This window comes from Tyto alba, unplaced genomic scaffold, assembly GCF_018691265.1.
Source record: "Tyto alba isolate M040663 unplaced genomic scaffold, T.alba_DEE_v4.0 Super-Scaffold_38, whole genome shotgun sequence".
In the NCBI taxonomy this organism is placed as follows: domain Eukaryota; kingdom Metazoa; phylum Chordata; class Aves; order Strigiformes; family Tytonidae; genus Tyto; species Tyto alba.
This window is the reverse complement of record NW_024881313.1, coordinates 8,271,787-8,291,514: the sequence shown is the minus strand read 5'-3', so window position 1 is coordinate 8,291,514 and position 19,728 is coordinate 8,271,787. Positions and strand designations below refer to the sequence as shown.

General features: G+C 38.1%; 1 protein-coding gene across 1 annotated transcript in view; it reads left to right on the top strand.

Moving 5' to 3' along the window:
• The window catches only part of HDAC9 (histone deacetylase 9), a 284,673-nt gene that overhangs the window by 251,852 nt on the left and 13,093 nt on the right, over positions 1-19,728 (top strand). Inside the window, exons 23-25 of the mRNA XM_042802206.1 lie at positions 2,012-2,145; positions 11,653-11,737; positions 16,891-17,044. Of these exons, the coding sequence (XP_042658140.1) occupies positions 2,012-2,145; positions 11,653-11,737; positions 16,891-17,044 (373 nt within the window). The remainder of the gene's footprint in view (positions 1-2,011; positions 2,146-11,652; positions 11,738-16,890; positions 17,045-19,728) is intronic.

Below are 19,728 nucleotides of genomic sequence, written 5' to 3'. Positions count from 1 at the left end.
AAAATTACGATGTGGCAGTAGCAATATTTGCGGTCATACAAAATTTTCAAAGTGTGCAGGGGAAACATGGTAGAGTTTTCCCTTCTTTACAGAAGCTGTATAACACAAAGGATAATGTTGTCTCTAAAAGTGCTGTTGGATTTCTCACAGACCCAAAGGGTGAGCTGTAGATGTGGGGAGTCTGTGCCTGTTCATTCTTCATTTCCTTTAAATGCTGTATGTACAACTCACTTTATGCAGTTGGCACTCTCTTATGAATCTGAAGATCTCACATGTAACATGCAGACAGAAATAAATCCTGTAGGTAAAAGAAAGTAGAAATTGGCTAAAGATCAAAGGTTATCCTCATTCCACTCCTTCCTTCACTTTTATTATCCTGTCTAAATTTGGACTTTTGTAGAGTGGATTGGGTGGGTGGTTTTTTTCATGAGGAAAGGTTGAGCTTAAATGAGAGTTTAAGGTTTTATTTGTTTTTCAACCCTGTATGTAATTTGAACCACAGTGTAGTTACTTTGCTAGAATCAAAACTGCATTTCTTAGAGGGTACAGAAGATTATGAAGTGGCTCAAGAAAACAATATTTTACCTCAAGTGTTCTGTGATCATCTATAGATTAAGTGACAAGTAGAGGGTTTTTTTTGGTGGGTATTATTTTTTTGTCTATACAGCTAAACCAAATCTGGTATCATTAAATTACCTGTTCTATAAACAGTTGGGCATGTGCTTAAGAAAGTCCTAAGATAAGTGAACAGAACTAATTGTGAGATTGCTTGTTTGCCAGATAAAAGCAATGTGTCTTGGAATATTTCTCTAGAAAATATGCTTGTAATTTTTGTAGTTTTTAATTTTTGATTACCTTTTTCATTGGAACATAGTAAAAAGATGTTGATTTTTCCTGTCTTTATAGAGCCTCAGATTTTAGGAGGTACCTTCTAAATGCTTTATTTAAGGCTATGAACTGCACTGGAATGAGTAGTGATGACCATCAGTAGAGCAACTAGAACAGACCGAGTGGAAAAGTTAAGAACAAGATGTGATGTGTATTTAACTTCAGTTGTTTCAAAACTTTACTTATCACTACTCACTTAAAGGAGAATAATCAAAAACAATAGCCATCCTAGGAAACTACCACAAAACTTCTCTCCAAAATCTTCTCTCCAAATTAACATTTTTTCATGCCATTTTTCTTGTTGTTAAAATTAAATAATTTTATTTGAGGCACAGATGAAAACTTTGTTGTAGTGTTTATCTAGTTATAGACCACCACATAAAATGAAGTACCATAATTTTTGGCTGTGGTGCAGAATTGCTTAGAACACTGTTGGTCAGGAATGAGCGATACTGGTACAGATCTCTACGAAGTTCTGGACAGTTTCAACTTATACCAAAACACTGAATCAAAGTAAATGATCTAATTGTTAGTACTGCTTCCAGAAACACTTCAAAATGGAGCTAAGAGGTAACATATGTTTCTACTGCTTTTCAGTCCATGGTTGTATATTATACTCAAACCCCAAATACAAGGAAGAAGCAATTTGTAAATACAAATTTCATCATCTCAGTTGAAAAATACAATTATTTTTAATTATATCACCACAGTTTAAATACAAATATTATTTGTCATATTGATGCCATAAGTGACCAGGATTATGTAAGATCTCTGTAAATAACATGGGTATATGTTACATTGATGTACAAATAGGAAGAAAATCCAGGGTGATAATGGTTAACAATGGTAAGAAAAGAGACAACCTCAAGTTTCAGCTAATCTCCAGCAATTAAGGATCAGCATGAGCAACATTATCTCACATCTGCCTCATACAAAATTCCATATACTTAACTCCAAAGCATCTGGTGTGGGCCATAGTCAGAAACAAGATACTGGACTAAATATATCCCATGTTCCCTGCGCAATATCCGTGAGATTTCTATATTCTTATGCAGCAGATGTGAAATATGCCAGTAATATCTATTCTGCTTTAATTATTTGCAATACTGTATTTGAATACTAGGTTTTGGTCACCTAACCAAGCAATTGCTGAAGCTAGCGGATGGCCGTGTTGTGCTGGCACTGGAGGGAGGACATGACCTTACTGCCATCTGTGATGCATCTGAAGCCTGTATAAACGCCCTTTTAGGAAATGAGGTAAAACATAAATCATAATAGGTGGAGAGAATGATCCAAGTTTGCTGAAACTCCTGTCTTTGATTTTCTTTTAGTAACAATGGCATCAGTCCGTTTTTTCATTTGGTACGAAAAACACGCAATTTAAACATGTCTTAGAAATGAACAGACCTCAGATGAGCTGGTTTAGATAAATACCTCTAAATTAGATGACTATATAAATCCTTTAGCATTTGCCTAAATTATTGCCAGTTCTGAATAAGATTTAATACCTTAAAATTGCTTTTGGTCATATTGTGTGGAATACCAGACTTGACATTATTGGTAGTTATCGATGTGCATATCATCTACTGGGATCAGACCTTCCAGCCAACTAATATGGAAAAAAAAAATGGCTTTTGCAAGATATCTAGTAATCTTATAGGCTGGATATTGCAAAGGCACATTTTTTGCAGTATTTTGACACTTCAACTGGCATGTGAAAGAAAATATTTCAGAGGCTTTTGAAATTGAACAATAATAAAAATGTGTCCAAGACTTCAAAAATGTTTGTTTGTTTTTTGTATTTATAAATGAAAATTCAGGTTGTTTGGTATGTAATTTAAATGGAGTATCCCAGATTTATCAAACACTGTATATATTATTTAAAAATTTTGAGAGTGGGCTATCAGACTATCAGTAAATATCAGTACGTGCTATGTATGTACACAAACACAAGATAATCATTCATATTAGTAAAAATTGTTCTGCTGTCCACTAGAAAATATAATTTTCTCCTATAATATGGTAAGAAGGAAAATAAGCTTGCTGAAGGTGTAGCCAAAAAATTCTGAATTTTGCAAGATCTTGTTTTAAAGCACAGTATGTTACTTTTTTTTTTTCCCCAGGGGAAGTGGTAACAGCTATATAATCTTACCAATCAAATGTATTAGTGCCAAATTTCAAGCTAGTCCACCAGTTCCTTTCTACTTCAAGACTTCATACCTATATAAATAATGTGAAGTAATGTGTCTCCTGATGGATACTGGATAGAAAGATTTTCTAAATGTTCTTTTAAACCTTTGCTTTTCATCTTTATGATCCACTGAGAAAATTATTTTAATGCTTATTATTTTTTACATTATACATGCAACAAATAAAGCGATAGTTCTTTCAAATATATTCTCAGAAATGTAAAGTAGACATGTCCAAAAAAAAAAAAAAGCTTTTATTGAGTTTTATCCACTATCACCTTTGACAAATCCCATGAGGAGAGTTTTCCAGTGTAGTGAAATGCACTATTGAAAAAGATCCTCAGCTCAATGTTGGTCCTTTTATTTAGGTGGTGAAATGTAGATTACAAAACTGTGCTTGGGGAATTTGACAATCTTAGTGAATGCAGCATTGCCCTCCTGATCAACTGCCGTTCCAGGGCACTCTCACTGCTATTCTCTGATGTCATCTTCCCTGTGGCTTCTCATAGGCTTTCTAAACCCACTCTCTGAAATTTGTACCCCTGTGGGACTAATGCAAATGGTACAATGCTGATGGTGTGATGAGTCTTCCTTCCTCTGTGTAGGTGCCCGGGTCCCTCTATCCAGTTATGACCATTTGGTGGTGCTACCCATTTATGAAAACAGCCTTGGCTTGTTTTAACACTATATCACACCCAACTACTATTTCTGCTGTCACTGACTAACCATTATCTGAGAAAAAATACCGATTGTGAGAAAAATTAATAGGAATAGTGTACTGGAATAAAGACTTTATTCCATTTTATTTTAGAGTAACTGGAAACCAAGAAATTAGATAAATTGTGAGTCTATCTGTTTGCAAAATATAGTAAAGCATATATCAGGAGAGACAAAAATTCAATAACTGGGAATGAAGACAAACACAACCATGCAGCCGTTTTTAAATCACTTGTAGAAGAACATGATCAGTAATAACTTGAAACACCTCATGCAATAAGCATTATTTTCATGTGCTCTTACTCACATCTTTGTCTTCAGGGACGTGCATTAGATGGTCTGGTGCAGCAGAATTTCAGAGAGAAATTATGCTGTGACTGCTAAGAAGAGAAAAATACTCCAGAGAGAATGTTGTTACCAACACTACCATAAGAAATGGGTGTTTGCTTAAAAGAATAAGTAAAGGTGTTGCTGAGGAGCAGACACTAATGAGGAAGTCTGATACCTAGTTAGCAGTTAGAAATCAGCACGTCTGTTGACATCTATAGATTTATGGCAATCTACACCACATGGCCCGTAGCTTATACACTGCTTGATTTCAGCATAATATTTGTGAATTTGCACAGAAAACTCCAAGTATGTTCTTGCCAAGCTCAGAAAAAAAATGTTTTCCTTCAAATAACCAATTACTGTAATTTGAGGATGCATTCTTCCTTGAGTGCAATTCTTTATAGGTGATTAATAGGATAATTATAACTTATTATCTGCCTTTCACTTTTCCAAATAATGGCATGTAGTGCAACTCTAGCTTAAAAATACTGGCAAGATGAACTTCAGTTTCTAAACACTACACATGTAATTGAGCTCAAATTAGAAAGGTTGAGAAAGACCTTCATAAGGTACTCTGCAGTTTGTCAGATGCATTTATTCATGTGCTGAGGATTAGAATTCATAAACATTTTTCATGTTTTTTTGAAAACTTTTTCTTTTCTGTTGTTGTTTTTGGCCAGGACTTGTCAATGCAGAAATTCACTGCTTCATATGTTCTATTACCAGCAGAATAACATTTAAAAAAAAAAGGAATAGTTGTAAAATTAGCCACAACTTCCAACTTTCATGGAGACCTGGTCTGATATATAGAGGTAACATCAAACTTACAAGTTAAAAATGCTTTCTTTTCTTAATTTGTCTCTGAACACCATGAAGGAAAACAGGTTGACACCCAAAATAGATATATTTTGCTCTTAGTTATTTATGTATGCATCTGTTTAGCAAGATAACTTTTTACTCTTCTCTTAACAAATGAAAATGGAGCCATTAGGAAAAGAATACACTATCAAATTAATCTTCTTTAAATAATTTGATCATGGCACAGGAAATTCTTGCATACAGTTGTTGATTTTGAAGACTAACCAAAAAAAATATTGTAAAGGTCTCTTTCTTAGAAGAGCTCAGAATTTAAATGAGCTATCAGTCCCACCTATGCGTGGTCAATACTTCTGAACTTCACTGAAGAAACACTTTTGAACAATAATTTCAAATTTTGACAGAAACACAAATGAGATTATAATTGTTGGTTCTCTTTGATTGGAGGTACTTACATTGTTAATTGTTTCTTTCTAAGACCCAGTTCCCTAAACAGAAGTGCCTAGTGCCTTTTTAGATACCTCAGGGTATCCAGTACATCAGCACAGGACTGGTAATCTAACACAGATCTTAGAGGATATCCACACCCTTTCTGAGTGGCATTTAGAAATCAGGCGAGACACCCTATATTATCTGAAATGGCTCAGTCTGATTTGATTGTGTGAATCCCTCCTTAAATGATGAGAAAACTAAAAAGGAAATTATATAAGTAAAGGTAAGGATAAATTTTATAAAGATAAAATTATTAATTAGAAAGTTTACATAGAAAATTACTTTTAAAAATAAGATTTCAACAACTTACGTTTTCTTCTCCATGCTTCTGTGTACAAGCAGAAATTTTCCATGTCACTTTGAGAAGAATCCATTTGACCATTTGCAGAGCTAATTAGGAGCACTGTAGGTTATCTCTTTGGAATGAAATCTTTCTAAGAGGTGAGAAGAGATTAAGCAGCTGGATTCCATTGAAATCCAAAATGAAAACATGGAAAACCTTCTGGAAGATAAAAAGTCAGGATGAGCATCAGTTGCTTTAAAATGTCTCTGAATTTTCTCAACTTGATTTGAGAACTTGCCTGTTAAAAGAGCATCTGTCAAAACAAAGGAAATTATGGATTCAGATAATTAGAAAAGAGGCATTGCTTTTAAACCTAAGCATTTCTGAGATGATGATATACTTTTGTGCTTAAAAATCAATCTTTCATTATTGCAATACTTTTTCGATGATTCTACAGTTTTTCACAGACTGGTTTTATAGACTCAAATACTTATTTTTAAAGCATATACAGCTATATATATATATATTACTTCAATTAAGAAAACCATTAAATGTTAAGATTTGAATGTTATTCCAAGAAGTGTGTGAAAATTGGGTTGAATATTGAGATTTTTTTCCCCAAAATCTTTGTCACGGAGTATGGAAATTCCCCATTATCTTGTCTGTCCTAGCTTTGGTGCTATAAGGACCTGTGCTATGCCTTTTGGTGCCAGATGGTGGTGAGTAAGGCTGCTTCATACGTGCAAGGATAGGTTCTGGTTTCCTTCCTCCACATTAATTTTGAAGAGGCACTACTTGGATTTAAAAAGCCCTCAGGGATAACCTTTCCTTGACTACAGCATCCTAAATCCTGTAGCTCATTTCCAACATAACTGTGTTCAGTTGGGGGTTCTTCTGCAGCCAGAGAGAGTAAGGAGGGATTTCTTCAAGCACAAAACTCTTTGAGTCAAAACCTGAGGATTTAGTTCTTCCTTCATCCTATCCCTTTTCAAGCATCCAGGTGGGATATTTTCATGGGACATAGAAGTCAGTCTAACATCATGGTCCCTGTGATCTGTCTGCAGGTTTGGGCAGTGTCTCAGCTCTGCGTGGTACAGCAGTTTGCCATGGTCTCTAACAAGTGATAATTAGTCACAGATGGGGTCATGCTCTTCTTTACATAGAGGAAACAGAGAAGTGAAGTCCACAGTGTGCTCTGCCCAGCGGGACCCTGCAACAAAGGCAAAGAGAGGATGCATGTCTGCTTTCATTGACTGTGGCGGCCAAGGCTGAATTTGGCCCTAAGTGCAAAAACATTTTCAAGTGACTAAATTTAACATCTTCTAGTAAATATTCTTCTGGCTTGAATTTCAGTCTGAAGCAGAATTTGACAAAACATTGTGATTGGTTGGCTCCCAAGCATGCTTGAAAACTTATACTGGACAATTTTCTTGCAGAGTGTGAAGTATGTGCTTCTTTCTTGCAATCTGTTGAGCTGGCATTTAGGAGGGGATGGTAATTTAAATGGAAAGCTCATACTCTGCAGCTTTCCTGCTGATGATGAAAAGTTGGCATTTTCTCCTTCGTGGAATTCAGTGTGAATCTGGGGCTGTTTGCCAGCTAGGCAGTGAGCTCTGCCAAGAGGGCCTGGACTGCGTTAAAAGGGGTTATTTACCAGAACAGGTAAGCATTTCTCTCTCCAAAATGGAAATATTAATGGAAGTGAATATGGCCTAAGATCAATTTTAAATTGCATGGTAAACTTGGTCACAATCTCATATCCTCATTGTTAATTTGAGTCTAATACTAGAAAATAATTAACACTGAGTCTAAGCCACCTGTCAACTGCTGCTTGCATAAACCCAGAGTCCAGAAGTTGGCCCAGAAACAGAGAATTAGATAGGCTAGGAAACTGGAGCAAAGTATTTGCCAGAGGTCAATATGGTGATATCAAAGTCCCCAGGGTGTGCAGTGTTAGTCAGGAAGTGGTTTGGCTAAGGAAACAGAGAATATTCTGATTCCAAAGTTACATAATTCCAAGGCATCCCTCGTTTTTTGGGGATTGGTAGGTGCTAATGACCCTTTGTGCCTTTGAACCTATTCCCTACTTAAATCTGACTCGCTTATGTACCACTTTGTAACAGTGGATCACAAAAATACCTGCCTCAAGTGCTTAAATATAAACAGAAACTGCAGAAACTTTGAGAAGATTGCTAATATAAGAACACATAGGACTGGAGAGATCTTTGAACTTAGTCCACTGTAATCATAGGCAACCCTAAGAGGAGCAAAGCCCAGTCTTAGTGCTGATATGCTTCTTGCACTGTGTATCCAGGAAAGGGACATTGTAATGCTTCCTCCTGCAGCCTAGGCATCCCCGAGGAGCCTGCCTGCCTTCTCCCCTTCCTCTGTTTCTGTCAGAACTCTCCATGCTCCTTACCTTGTGCTAACAATTGCTTCACTTGTCAGTTATCTTTAGCTACACTCTGCAACAATCTTCACTGAAGCTAAACTTGGTGCTTTAAAACAAGACATTGCTAAAGACAGTGCAGATATTGCTAGAATTTCCAGCTCAGTACAGACTGTTGTAATTTCAGACTCTCTCCACGTTCCCAGTGATCAATTCAGATCACTTTCTGGGCACATGAAATTTCCATCGTTAATTCCTTCTTCAAACATTTGTTGATATGCCTCTGGTGGACTTTGGCAGCCCAAGTGATTTTTGCCCATTTACATTGTTTTTCCTACTTTAAAAATGATTAGCGGACACAGTTTCTACTTTCATCTGCTACTTTGGGCACAAAAGTCCAATTCAGCCATGTAAAAGCTTTGAAAATGTGACCCTTTGTGTCTGGTCCAAACTGTCTCTCCAGTGGTTTGGTTATTTCTGCAGACTTGAGCTGTTCTTCTCTGTAAGATTTCTTTCCTGACAGTGTATATCCAGTGCTCTTTTCAGCTTCCTTTCTGTTAGCCCCCAGACTTAATAGACTTCATGATCTGAATGCCAATAAGTGTAGGAGGGAAGGTGATGTGCCATATATGCCAGGTGTAGAGTAATTTCTTTTGTTCACTGTTGGGTCTAACTGCTGATATTTTCCAGGGACACCCCTATGTCTATACAGTTATATCCAACCAGTGGATAGCTGCCAACAGAAATAATTCTTTTGAATGCAGACAGTCTCATTTCAGAGTATATAGAAATAGCTGCTATAGCCCACTGGCTTTATTTCTAGAATGTTTTTGTAACGGTACTGCATTTTGGGCTGAGCAGGGTATATGATGTAATGAACTTGTGGAGCCTGATAAAGTTTCCCTGATATGGAAGAGGTTCCAAGGTCTATCTGGCTATCCTGAAGGGTGAGGAGGCAGAATATCTCCAGAGCAGAAGCTGTGCTTGGTATATGAAATCTAAGTTTTGTGGAAAAAAGTTAAGGAAATGATTAGACATGACTATTATACTCACATCACCTACAGATCTGTTAGTAGAACTAACAGATGGAATAATGATTGGGATAATTGTTGAATGTTTGATCCTTTTTCATCTTTTCTTTAATGATTTATCAGCTTATCCTGATTTCTAAAAACGCATATGCTATTTCTAAATATTAATCCGATATGTCTATGTTCAAATATATGTATATGTTCAAATGCAGCCTACTTGTTAAAAAAATGATTTCTGATAAATATAGAGGTGTCACTGATATATTAGGAAAAATCGGGACATTTTTTTGACTCCTACAAAAATCCAGCTGTGAAGAAGGCAACAAAATATTTACCTTTTCACAGGAAATCTCCTCTATCTATCTCTACGTCAGTTGCTCCCAGCCGAATAATTAGTACAAGAGGTCTGCAGAAAGAACCTCAGGGTACTCAAAGAGCAAAGCAAGACATAGCTCTCACATCTTGCAGTCTGGCAATTCCATACCTGGTACTATTACTCCTACTGTTATAACCTGGAGCTGTTTTGTCCTACTTCAGGGGAGTAAATTGGTCATCAGAGTCTTAGGAATTAGGAAATTGTCAAAACAGAACCTTAAACTGCTCTTTGCTTCCCCGTCTGTGTTCCTGCACCCAGTATGACCAAAGAGAACTTCAGGATTTTTCCCTCTTCCTGGCCAAATGAAAGATTATTTTAAACGGAAAATAACAAGTGATAAAAGCGAGTGCTATTTATCTACATAACCCCAATAATTATGATTATTATATGGATTATTGTTCTAAAATCTGTGAAGCTTAATCTGTTGGTGGGCACTTTCATAAGTACGCAGTTTTGCTCCAAGTACCTGCAGAAGTTATCAGAGTAACCTATGCAGATCGCTAAGTACGTGTGGTTTAAGAATTGCAAAGGTATCTGTAAAAATTATTTTTGTTGTAACTGCTCTCTTTATTCTAATGCATGATACATATTAGATATCAACAATCTTCCTTTACAGTTTGGCCTCCTTGGTAACGAAGTAGAGTTGGGACCCAGTCAGGTCCTACCAGCACTTCACTGCACGCTTGCTCACTGCACGGAATGGAGTGATTTATGCTATTTGAAAACAAAACATAGTGCTATTGTTTCTAGCCACAAGGAAATCTTCCAGCTGCAATCCCATATGGGATTCTAAGGAAATAATGACATGAACAGCCTTATTCATTTTAGTTGCCAGGACTCCAAAGGACTGGTGATGTTTGCAATGTCTTTATCGCTAACAGGCATTCACTGCTGACTGTAATGGTAGGATCCCAGAAGTTCTGGGATTTGTAGCCGAGCTTGCTTAAAATAGCACCACTAAGGGAGTATCTACACTGCAGTCACTTCCCACTTTGTGTACTTGGATCAAAGCTGATTTTATCTAGTTGGTGGGTAGCAGTGCAGCGGTAGCAACCCAGAGGACAATATATGATGGCTACTGAACTATTAACTTCACAGAGGAAGCTCCTTGGGTGGGCTTCTCTTGACCTAGTTTAAAGGAGACTCAGGCATGCTTAAGAAAGGATTTCTGTCTGAAGTACAGATGTCTCTTGTCAATGGTGGTCGACCTTCCTTCGCTTCAGAGGGGAGAGATTGGTATTGATATCGCTCGTCCTTGCCCACCTTGTCAGGGTGCGGGGAAGCGGAAAAACTGCCTGGACTCTAAGCATAGTTCAAGAAGAATATAGTTATTACGGTATGAGAAGAGTCATTTAGCCCCAACAGTCTTTTACCCTTTTTCTAGGAGGAAATGTATGATAGGGGGACAAAAAAGCACATGTGAATGAATCTCAAAGTACAGTTTTTTTGGTATATGCATCCGTTGCAGGGCAAAAATAACTGTGCAGTGACTGAACACTTCCATCTGCTAATTTACTAGGATGCAGTCCTACTCACAGAATATACAGTTAAAACTGACTAATTAAAATGAAGCCAACTCTATAAAAAAACTTAGAGAACTCTTACTGCTGATCTGCATAACTGTTTTTTATCTACTACTTTATTTGAAAATAATACAAAGCTAGTAAAAGCAGCTGTGTTTTATGGCTTTCCCCTATAAATCTTAAAATGTGTAAGATGTTTAGATGTAATAACACCAGAAAAATAAAGATAATAGAGCGCACACTTCGGTTCCAGTGTGGCTTCAGCAAGGTTTTGCTCGGAGTGCCCAGCTGCGTATACAGACACTGTGGAATTTGGTTTGTGAGGAACCTACAAAAATTACACAAATAACTAGCATTTTTTTAATGAATAATACACAGACATGCACCTGCTTCAGAGACTCCATAGATTAGTCTTGCAGCCAATAGAAAAGCCCCTTGGAATTCAATTACATGGCTGGAAAACAGAAAACAAAATCGTGGCTATACTTTTAGAACTGATACCAGCAAAATGTTAACCAGTTCTTGGGCTGAGCTTTTCCTGAGGATTACATTGTTTCAGTTTGTTTTACTTCCCTGTGGCTTATTGAAAATTTATATTATTCTATTCTATTCTTGCAGCTGGAGCCTCTCCCGGAAGATATTGTGCACCAAATCCCCAATATGAATGCAATAGCCTCTTTAAAAAAGACCACTGAAATTCAAAGTATGTTTCCCAGTTTGGGTCGGTGGGTTTGGGATATTTTTTTATTATTAATTAATGTCACAGACATTAAACTATTGCTTTGGAAAAAAGAGTGGGCAAATGTTTTATGTATAAATGAGCATGCTGTGTCTAATATATATATATATATATATATGCTTTTATTTTTTGTTTCTTTGACATCTCTTTGTTTCTGCTATGTATTTAGCCCTGGAAAACTAATCCACTGAAATTATTTAGAGCTTTATGATTCCTGAATATTCCCAAATCTTTCCATTCTGGAGTAGCTTGGGTGAAATAGATGTTTGTCAGTGAGGGACAGGAACAGGCAGGTAAATTAGAGCTCTAACAAACAGTTTCTTCAGATTCTGTTTGTGCAGCCCTTTACAAGTTACTTGATTTGAGATGTATAGGAGCTTGAGATAAAGTTAAGAGCTCAAAATCAGCATTGATACATCGAACAATGCTAACAATTGCATGATTTTATTCTGTTTGTGGGGCAGAGGGTACTTGATTAATTCATGTGCCCCGATCCTAACCCTTTATTACCCAGACACTTTAGGCCATTTGCTCTGGTCTCACCTGAAAAATTTTTTCTTCTCCATCAGTTACCTTAATCCAGCTGAGCAGACTGCCCTTAAATTCTCTAATCTTCTGTTCTCTGCCATTTTACCAAGGCAGTGGGAGCTTCCTGACTTGTACTGTTTGCTGGCTCCTTAACAAATGGATAACAAATGTTTTGCTTCATGTTAGATGAATCACAAATAATTGGGATCCATCTGTATAAAATAAATGCAGTTTTTAAAAGGGACACCATGTGTTATCTAGTGATCATGCAGTAATTATCAATCTGATTTTAGCTGCAAAGGGACAATTAAAATTCATTGTAGGTATATAATTCATCCTTCATATCCAGTAGTCACCCAGATATGCAAATGCTCTAAGTAAATCAGCTGTATATGATAAATTCCAAAAAGTCATTTCTGCTGGATAGTAAGTCCTATGTTAGCTCATGAGTTAGCATCTTTCTTAAGATTCCCTGTTAATGATCTGGAAGCAATTAGTAAACTAAGGAAATTTGCCTACTATGCAAGATAGAGCAGATTTACAAATGATGATAAGGACAGAAGGTTGCACAAAGGGCACAGACATGAAGAAAGAATATGTGATTCTGTTTGAAATAAGACAGGTATTTAATAAAAATGGATCTGAAATTAAAAAAAAAGGGTGAACTGAGGAAAAAAAAAAATCAATACTGGCTCCAGGAAGACACAGTGTCTTACTAGAAATACACACAAATTATGGCAATTCAGAAAGAAGGAATGGATTTAGGAACAAATATATAGTGTATGTCTAAAAACATAGTTCAGAGCTCTGCAGAGTGGCTTAATTTCACTTGTTCAGAACAAGCTTAAGTTTGAGCTGAGTTGGTACGGTCACAGCAGTCCAGTGGGCTGTTCTTCTGAAACCTAAGTCAGGCTGTTTAGGATCTGAATGTTTTTATACACAATATTCTCTCTTTTCTTGCAACTATTACCTGAAAGGTTATGCATACATCATGTTGTCTGGAGAGAGACCAAGTATTAGAGAGGAATATGTTTGGATGACAGAAAGTAGCATTGAAGAAGTTTAGTGCAGTTTTATGGAAGATGCATATTTAGATGGAATTAAGAGAAACAAGTACATGTTGAATATTATAGGAAGTTATAGGAAGGCTGAAAAGCATTAGGCTGTGGGGTGGCACCTCAAGAGGTACTGAAAAAACCTGATTTGTTTGCATGTATATTGAGTCTGTATTTCTGTGATCTGACTTTGATAACGAATATTAGCAATATTTTGGACCAAAAAAGTCCCTCCTCTGTGTCTGTTGCAAAAAAAAAAAAAAAAAAAAAAGATATAGTATTTAGGTAGACAATGAAAGGAAACAACTTTTTTCTAACTAGAATGGAATTTGTATTACTGTTTTGTTTGTGACAGTGATCCAAAGCTCCTTTGGAAATGTAATACATTTGGAAGTAGTAGTTCCCACACCCATGTAATATGCTATTTCTAAACAATCCTGTTCACTAGCTTGAATACCACCCCCAAAACTTTTTTTTTTAAGCAAGCCATGGTACAGCATGTCCAAAACTATATGTGAAAGTCAATTACAAGTGCCTGTAACAGTGACAGAAACGTTCATTTTTACTATTTCCTGGTAATAATTAGTGCTCCCACAAATCTTTAAGGGAGACTTAAGCACATTTTCATGCTGAAAGCCAAAGCATACCTAGAAGACTGATTTGGTTTCATTGTTTGTTCTTGCAAGCCGTGATTGCTCTTCAAGTTTTGTATGAATGAAACCAGCAGTATGCTTCATTCTTTCCCCTGAGCTCCACCAAGTTCTTCTCAATGAATGTAACAGGACCGGTAGAATTTCACATTCCAGTATAGAACAGTAGAAATCGCATTTTCAGAGATGTGAGCAGTTTGAGACAGATGCTTTTTGAGCTCATTTAATTGTCAATCCACAGCATACCTAGGGTTTCTACCAAAGCTCCTTTGCAGCTGCATGCTGTGATTGCCTCTCTGTTCCACAAGACTTTGCCTGCAAATCTTTTAGTTGAGCGCCCGCATGCAAGCCCTGTGTGTTCTGTGCACAATATAGAAATGTTGTTCTTTACAAAAAGAAGCTTTCAAAGCTGTTCTTCTTACCACGGGTGTTTGTAAGGTACAGCTTTCTGATTTTAGGGAAAAATCTACCATTACCTTTTCACAAACATCAGAAAGTCCTCTTTGCACAAGGTACCCGCTGCTACCTGGATGCTATTCCTAATTGGGACTGCTTTAAAATTTCCTCCCGCCAACCACAAACACCCTGCCATGCATTCCCCTTCTCCAAGACCCTCCACTGCATCCTAGGTGCTGCCACCTGCTCCCTGGCCCAACTCTTCTCTCCCTCTTTATCACTGAAGCCCCTCTTATAATTCAATTCTCAGTGCAGGGAAACAAGGAGAATCACGGATCGCTTGGGATTGAAGGGCAGTTAAATGGGCACAGAGAGCCTATTAATATGGTTGAATTGGCCCTGAGTTTTAGTGTTACAAGAAAGTCAGGATTCAGGGGGCAGCTGGTGTGCGAGCCTGTGTGTGAATGAACAAATGTGATGTAGCAATCCTCACTGATGCTGTTTTATTGTTGCTGCAGGAGAGCAACACAGTGGTAGCTGGGTACTAATATTTTATTTTATGAATAAGAGCCCTTGAAAACTCCAACAGTGAACATGGGTTCATTTCTTTTATAGGCAAGAGCGGGTATTATTCCCATGCCAACAGATTTGATTTTCTTGCACATCTGTTTCTGCAACAAAAACCCCACCCACTCTGCAAACATTTAGCTCATAAATTATAGGGTTTGAATTGGGTGTATATTGCAAGGACTGACTCTTGCACATATGATCTGTGAGAACATTGTGGAATGCTCATATAACTCTTGTGTTTGTTTTTAGTGTATTTTTTAATGAATAGAGAATATGGTCTCTGAGTACAGTAATAATAGAGAATATTTTTGTCTTGTTTTTATAAAATTTGCCAGGCTCAAATCATTGAGCCTACTGTTATGTACATAACTCTTTAGCTGTGTCTTTCATGCTTTTGGAGCAAAGCCAACCTCCTAACACTTAATCGCAACTTCGTAGGATACTTAATACACTTTACATCTTATCCCCAGAAGGTCCCTGTTATTTAAAGATTCTGCTAACTACTCAAACGTGCACACCATTAGAGTTCAAAGAAACATGCTGGCCATGCTCTCTGGTTGTTCTTTCAGATTGTCCTGGGCTTTCATCTTGCAATGATGTTTTTGAATAAAGACATTTTCAGGCTTTATTGACAGCTGCTTTCTCACTGGAGGGAAAAGTTCATCTTTCGAAAAGCCTGAAACTGTGTCGAGAACTATGTTACCAAAGACGGAGTTTTCAGAAGCCTTTGTGCAGCACAGGCAGTACCATCGCTGGCCTGGCCTCCCAGCTGTCAAAGCCTCCAGCCACCCTCCGGATAAGCACCTCAACTCAGCCTGCTGCCCAGCTGCCAAAATCCTCCTTTTAGCCCTCGGAAAAGTCCCCTACTTGATCCCCTCTCTTTCACAGCTGTTGAAACCCTCCATCTAATTCCCAGATAAGTACCCTGATCCAACCTCTGCAGCAGCTGCTGGAGGCTTCTTGCTAAACACTGAATAAGCTCTGGTCCAGAGCTCCCAGCCTTCCCAAAGCTCCTAATTTCCAGGTGTCATCCACCTGGCAATTAGTGAGTTCTCGGTGGATTACTGGACTGTAAGAAATACACATGTAAATTCTTACTTGTTCACCTGGTTACCACTAATCAAGCTCTGTTTCTTAATAGCACTGCAGTAGCAGACCATTTTATATGTTGACTATGAGCCACCTGCCATTCTTGTTTGCGTTACTTGAGAAACTTCTTGCTGTCTCTTCTGTTGCAGGCAGAAAGCTGAGAATACTCATGCTTTTAATCCACTGCTGTGTTTTTACACAGCAGAGCAGAAAGCTCTATTCCTTATGATATCTGGCGGCTTTCCAGCAACAGCCAGTTCATATATGAAAGTTTTAAATAAATTATTGTTCTAGTATACGCCCTGAGGTTGGAGGGGAAAGAACATCCAGGACTAACAAATGTGATTGTTCTGGCAACATCACTTCAGGCCGAGCTGGCATTTCTGACTTTTTTCCTTTTCAAGACAGTGCTGTGTGAGCACTTTGTACAACAATGTTCATTTTTCTAGTCCTATTTGCTGTACATACATCAACTGTCTGCCATATCAGAGCTTCTAGGTATTAACCCTGCCCTGAACTCCCTTCACCTTGCACAGATAAAGTCAATAGCCTGTATGACAGTATGCATTCATTAGTCTGTGTGTTACTCCTCCAGTTTATTACCTTCTGGGGAAGGGTGTGACACAGCCCTTGGAATGAAAGCACTTTCCAACTTGGCATTCTTATGTTCAGAAATATACCTCTTCACTGCAGTCTGAAATTTCAACTGTACTGCTTACACCACAGTGATTTTAAATTATAATCACTCAGTGTTGAACTAAGTGATTACTATGCTTGTACCACCGTGCTAGCTAAAATTCCCATAAATTATTATGTGTGTTTTCCTTAGGCAAGTACTGGAAGTCAGTGGAGCCATACTCTGTGCCAGTGGATTGTGCTCTGGCTGAGTCTCAGAAACGAGAGAGGGAGGAGACAGAAACTGTATCTGCTATGGCCTCTCTTTCAGTGGATGTTGAGCAGTGTATCCCTCAGGAAGGCAGCAGGTAAGCCTGTGGAATTATTGTAGAGGACAAGGCTTTCACTCTAGCCAAGTGAGATGAAGAAGACAGATAGACTAAGGGTTGTTTCAAAATTATCTGCTAATTGAGGAACCTGGAATCTTTCATCCCTGGATTTGAATTCTCTCACTTGGCCACTGGAAATAGAGGTATTCTATGCTAGCAGGTATTTTTTTGGCGTGTCTAATTCTTTTCTAAGGTTCATGATTAGTACAAGAACCTTGTTTTCTACCTATGTCTAATGCTCTCTACTACATAAAAAGTGCAATATCCATATGAGGAAAATAGACATGATCGAGTGTAATCAACCATGTTCTTCTCATTGGAAGCTATTCAAACATGGTTTAGTTTTAGTTTTCTATGAAGGCATTTAACACACTGTCAGATAAAATTAATAAGGATGGACCTAGATCATTATTAAATGATATTAGACAAACATTAAAAGTTACATCCCTAAAAGCAATGGAGCAGTGCCACTATAAAACTTAAAGAAATTCTGACCAGGATTAGGGCCAACATTTTCTATCTACCAAGATGAAGGTACACCAGCAAAGACTGAGAACACTGTTTTTCTCCAGCTTGTCAGCTGCTTTTTACATTAATAAAGATTGCTTTCAGTTTCACAAATTGAGAAAATTATACAGTAACTGCTGTTGTGTTTTTTGCCAATTAGATATTAAAACAATTGATAGTCACTGAAAACTGTGTCATCTACAAAAAGGTATTTCTTCACAAAGTTGTTAGGAATCAGAAAAGCCACTGCAGAAGTTCTTGGAGTTTCCTGCTTGCTTGTTTTAAGGAGAAACTTTCCTGGCCTTGACCAGTACAGGAAGACCCAAAATGCAGTGGAACCATTCAGTTTCCATCACACAGAGAAAACAGGGGAGGGAGGAGGAAAGGAGAAAAAACCCTTATAAGGAGACTCATCAGCTCCCTGCAGGCTGTGGAGCAGAGCTGTGTAAAAACAGGAGAGAAAAGAGGAAGCTGTGGGTAGGCAGAGTGTTGGTGGGAGTGGAGCCAGAAGGATCCATGGCTCCTACGTCATGATAGCTACTTGTTTGATTCAGTTCTTGCCTCCTGCGTTGGCTCTTTTAATCAGAACTGAACTGATAGGCATCTGGGGGAATAGCACAGTGCTAAAAGCTATGGATGCGTTTGGGAGTGAATGTCTCTCACAACAGTGGGAGCACTCATCTGTCAAGGAGTTAACAGACATGGCTGAAAGGGACACACTGGAAGCAGAGCTCGCTAGTAAAGTTTGCAGTATTTACACAATTACCTTTCCAATTGTAATTATATTTTAATATGCTTAGTCTATTTTTGTGCTTGTATTATTGCAAACAAATCCATAAAAGCTTAGGGAGGAATCCATAATGAACTGGAGACATTCTAGATTTGTTAGATTCCTAATCAGTTCTCAGCTAAGGAAAAATGTAAGGTTTGTCATGTAAATCTGTGACAGTTATGAGACACTTCTGCTATCCAGGGACAGGAAGGTGCCTTCTCCTGTGTGCAGAACTCTGAAATATAAAGAATTGTAGTTAAAGTGTCGGAACTAATGCAGTCAAACAAAGCAAAGCTTGAAATTGTCTGAAAAAGGGTGTGGTTAATTTTGTGTATTTTTACATTGCTCAGAATAACCAAGAATTGTGTTTGCTATGTGCTTCCAGTCACTTAAAACTACAGCCATTGAGAGCAACTGCTGACCCTATGTGATTTGAACAAAATAACCCTTTGACTAATGCTGCACTTAATTATTGTATTTATTACCTACTTACTGATAACCTGTGACAGTTTCCACCCACTCTGAAAACAGAATTTCAGGGCGGAGCTGAGAGAAACGGAAACAAAGGATGTGCTGAAATGTACACAAGTGGAATTCATGTGGCTGCCAGATTCATTACACTTCATCAGTTCTGGACTCTTATAGGGACGAATCCGTCGTGATGAATTGTTCTGTGGAAAAACGGCTTTGTTTGAAATATCTTCTGTGGTGCTGCAGAAATTTTTCAGCAGCACAAAAACCCCCTATGCACACATGCTTTCCTAAGTCTATTTCCACATTTGTAACCCACAAGGAAGTCACCGGAACCCAGATTGCCATCTGAGAGTGACAGGACAACATAAATGCTGTCCCACTGGGCCAAACTGATAGGTTTTCTGAGGCTTTGGAACATAATTTGCTTTGTTTACTTCCTGCTGAATGTAAAGAGGAATATGAAATCAAAATTGGTCACCCTGAAAGTCTGATTTTGAGGGTCCTCTGCGCTGCAGGGAGACCTGAGAGGACCTGGCTGAACTCTGAGCACGAATGAAAGTCCAGCACGGGTTCATAAATCCAGGGACTGATTCAACATTGCACACTCCGGTTTCATGACAGTATAATTTCATTCATTCATTTCATAAAAACATGCTGTTCGTTTCATGGGAACATACCAACACAAAGCGCATTTTGTTTTTTCGCATTTGTTACCTTGTAAGTAGGGACCAAGTATGCAATCTCCTTCTCCAGCCCCTTTCTGTGGCAGACGACAGGGCTGCAGGGATGTGAGTCACCTGGGCTCTCAAACTCTCTTAAGGCTGCTGCAGGTGCACCCCTCCTGCCCCCGTGGTAGACGGGAGCCACCTTCTGAAGACCTGTTGCAAGCCTTTGCGTTGAGGGTGTGTTT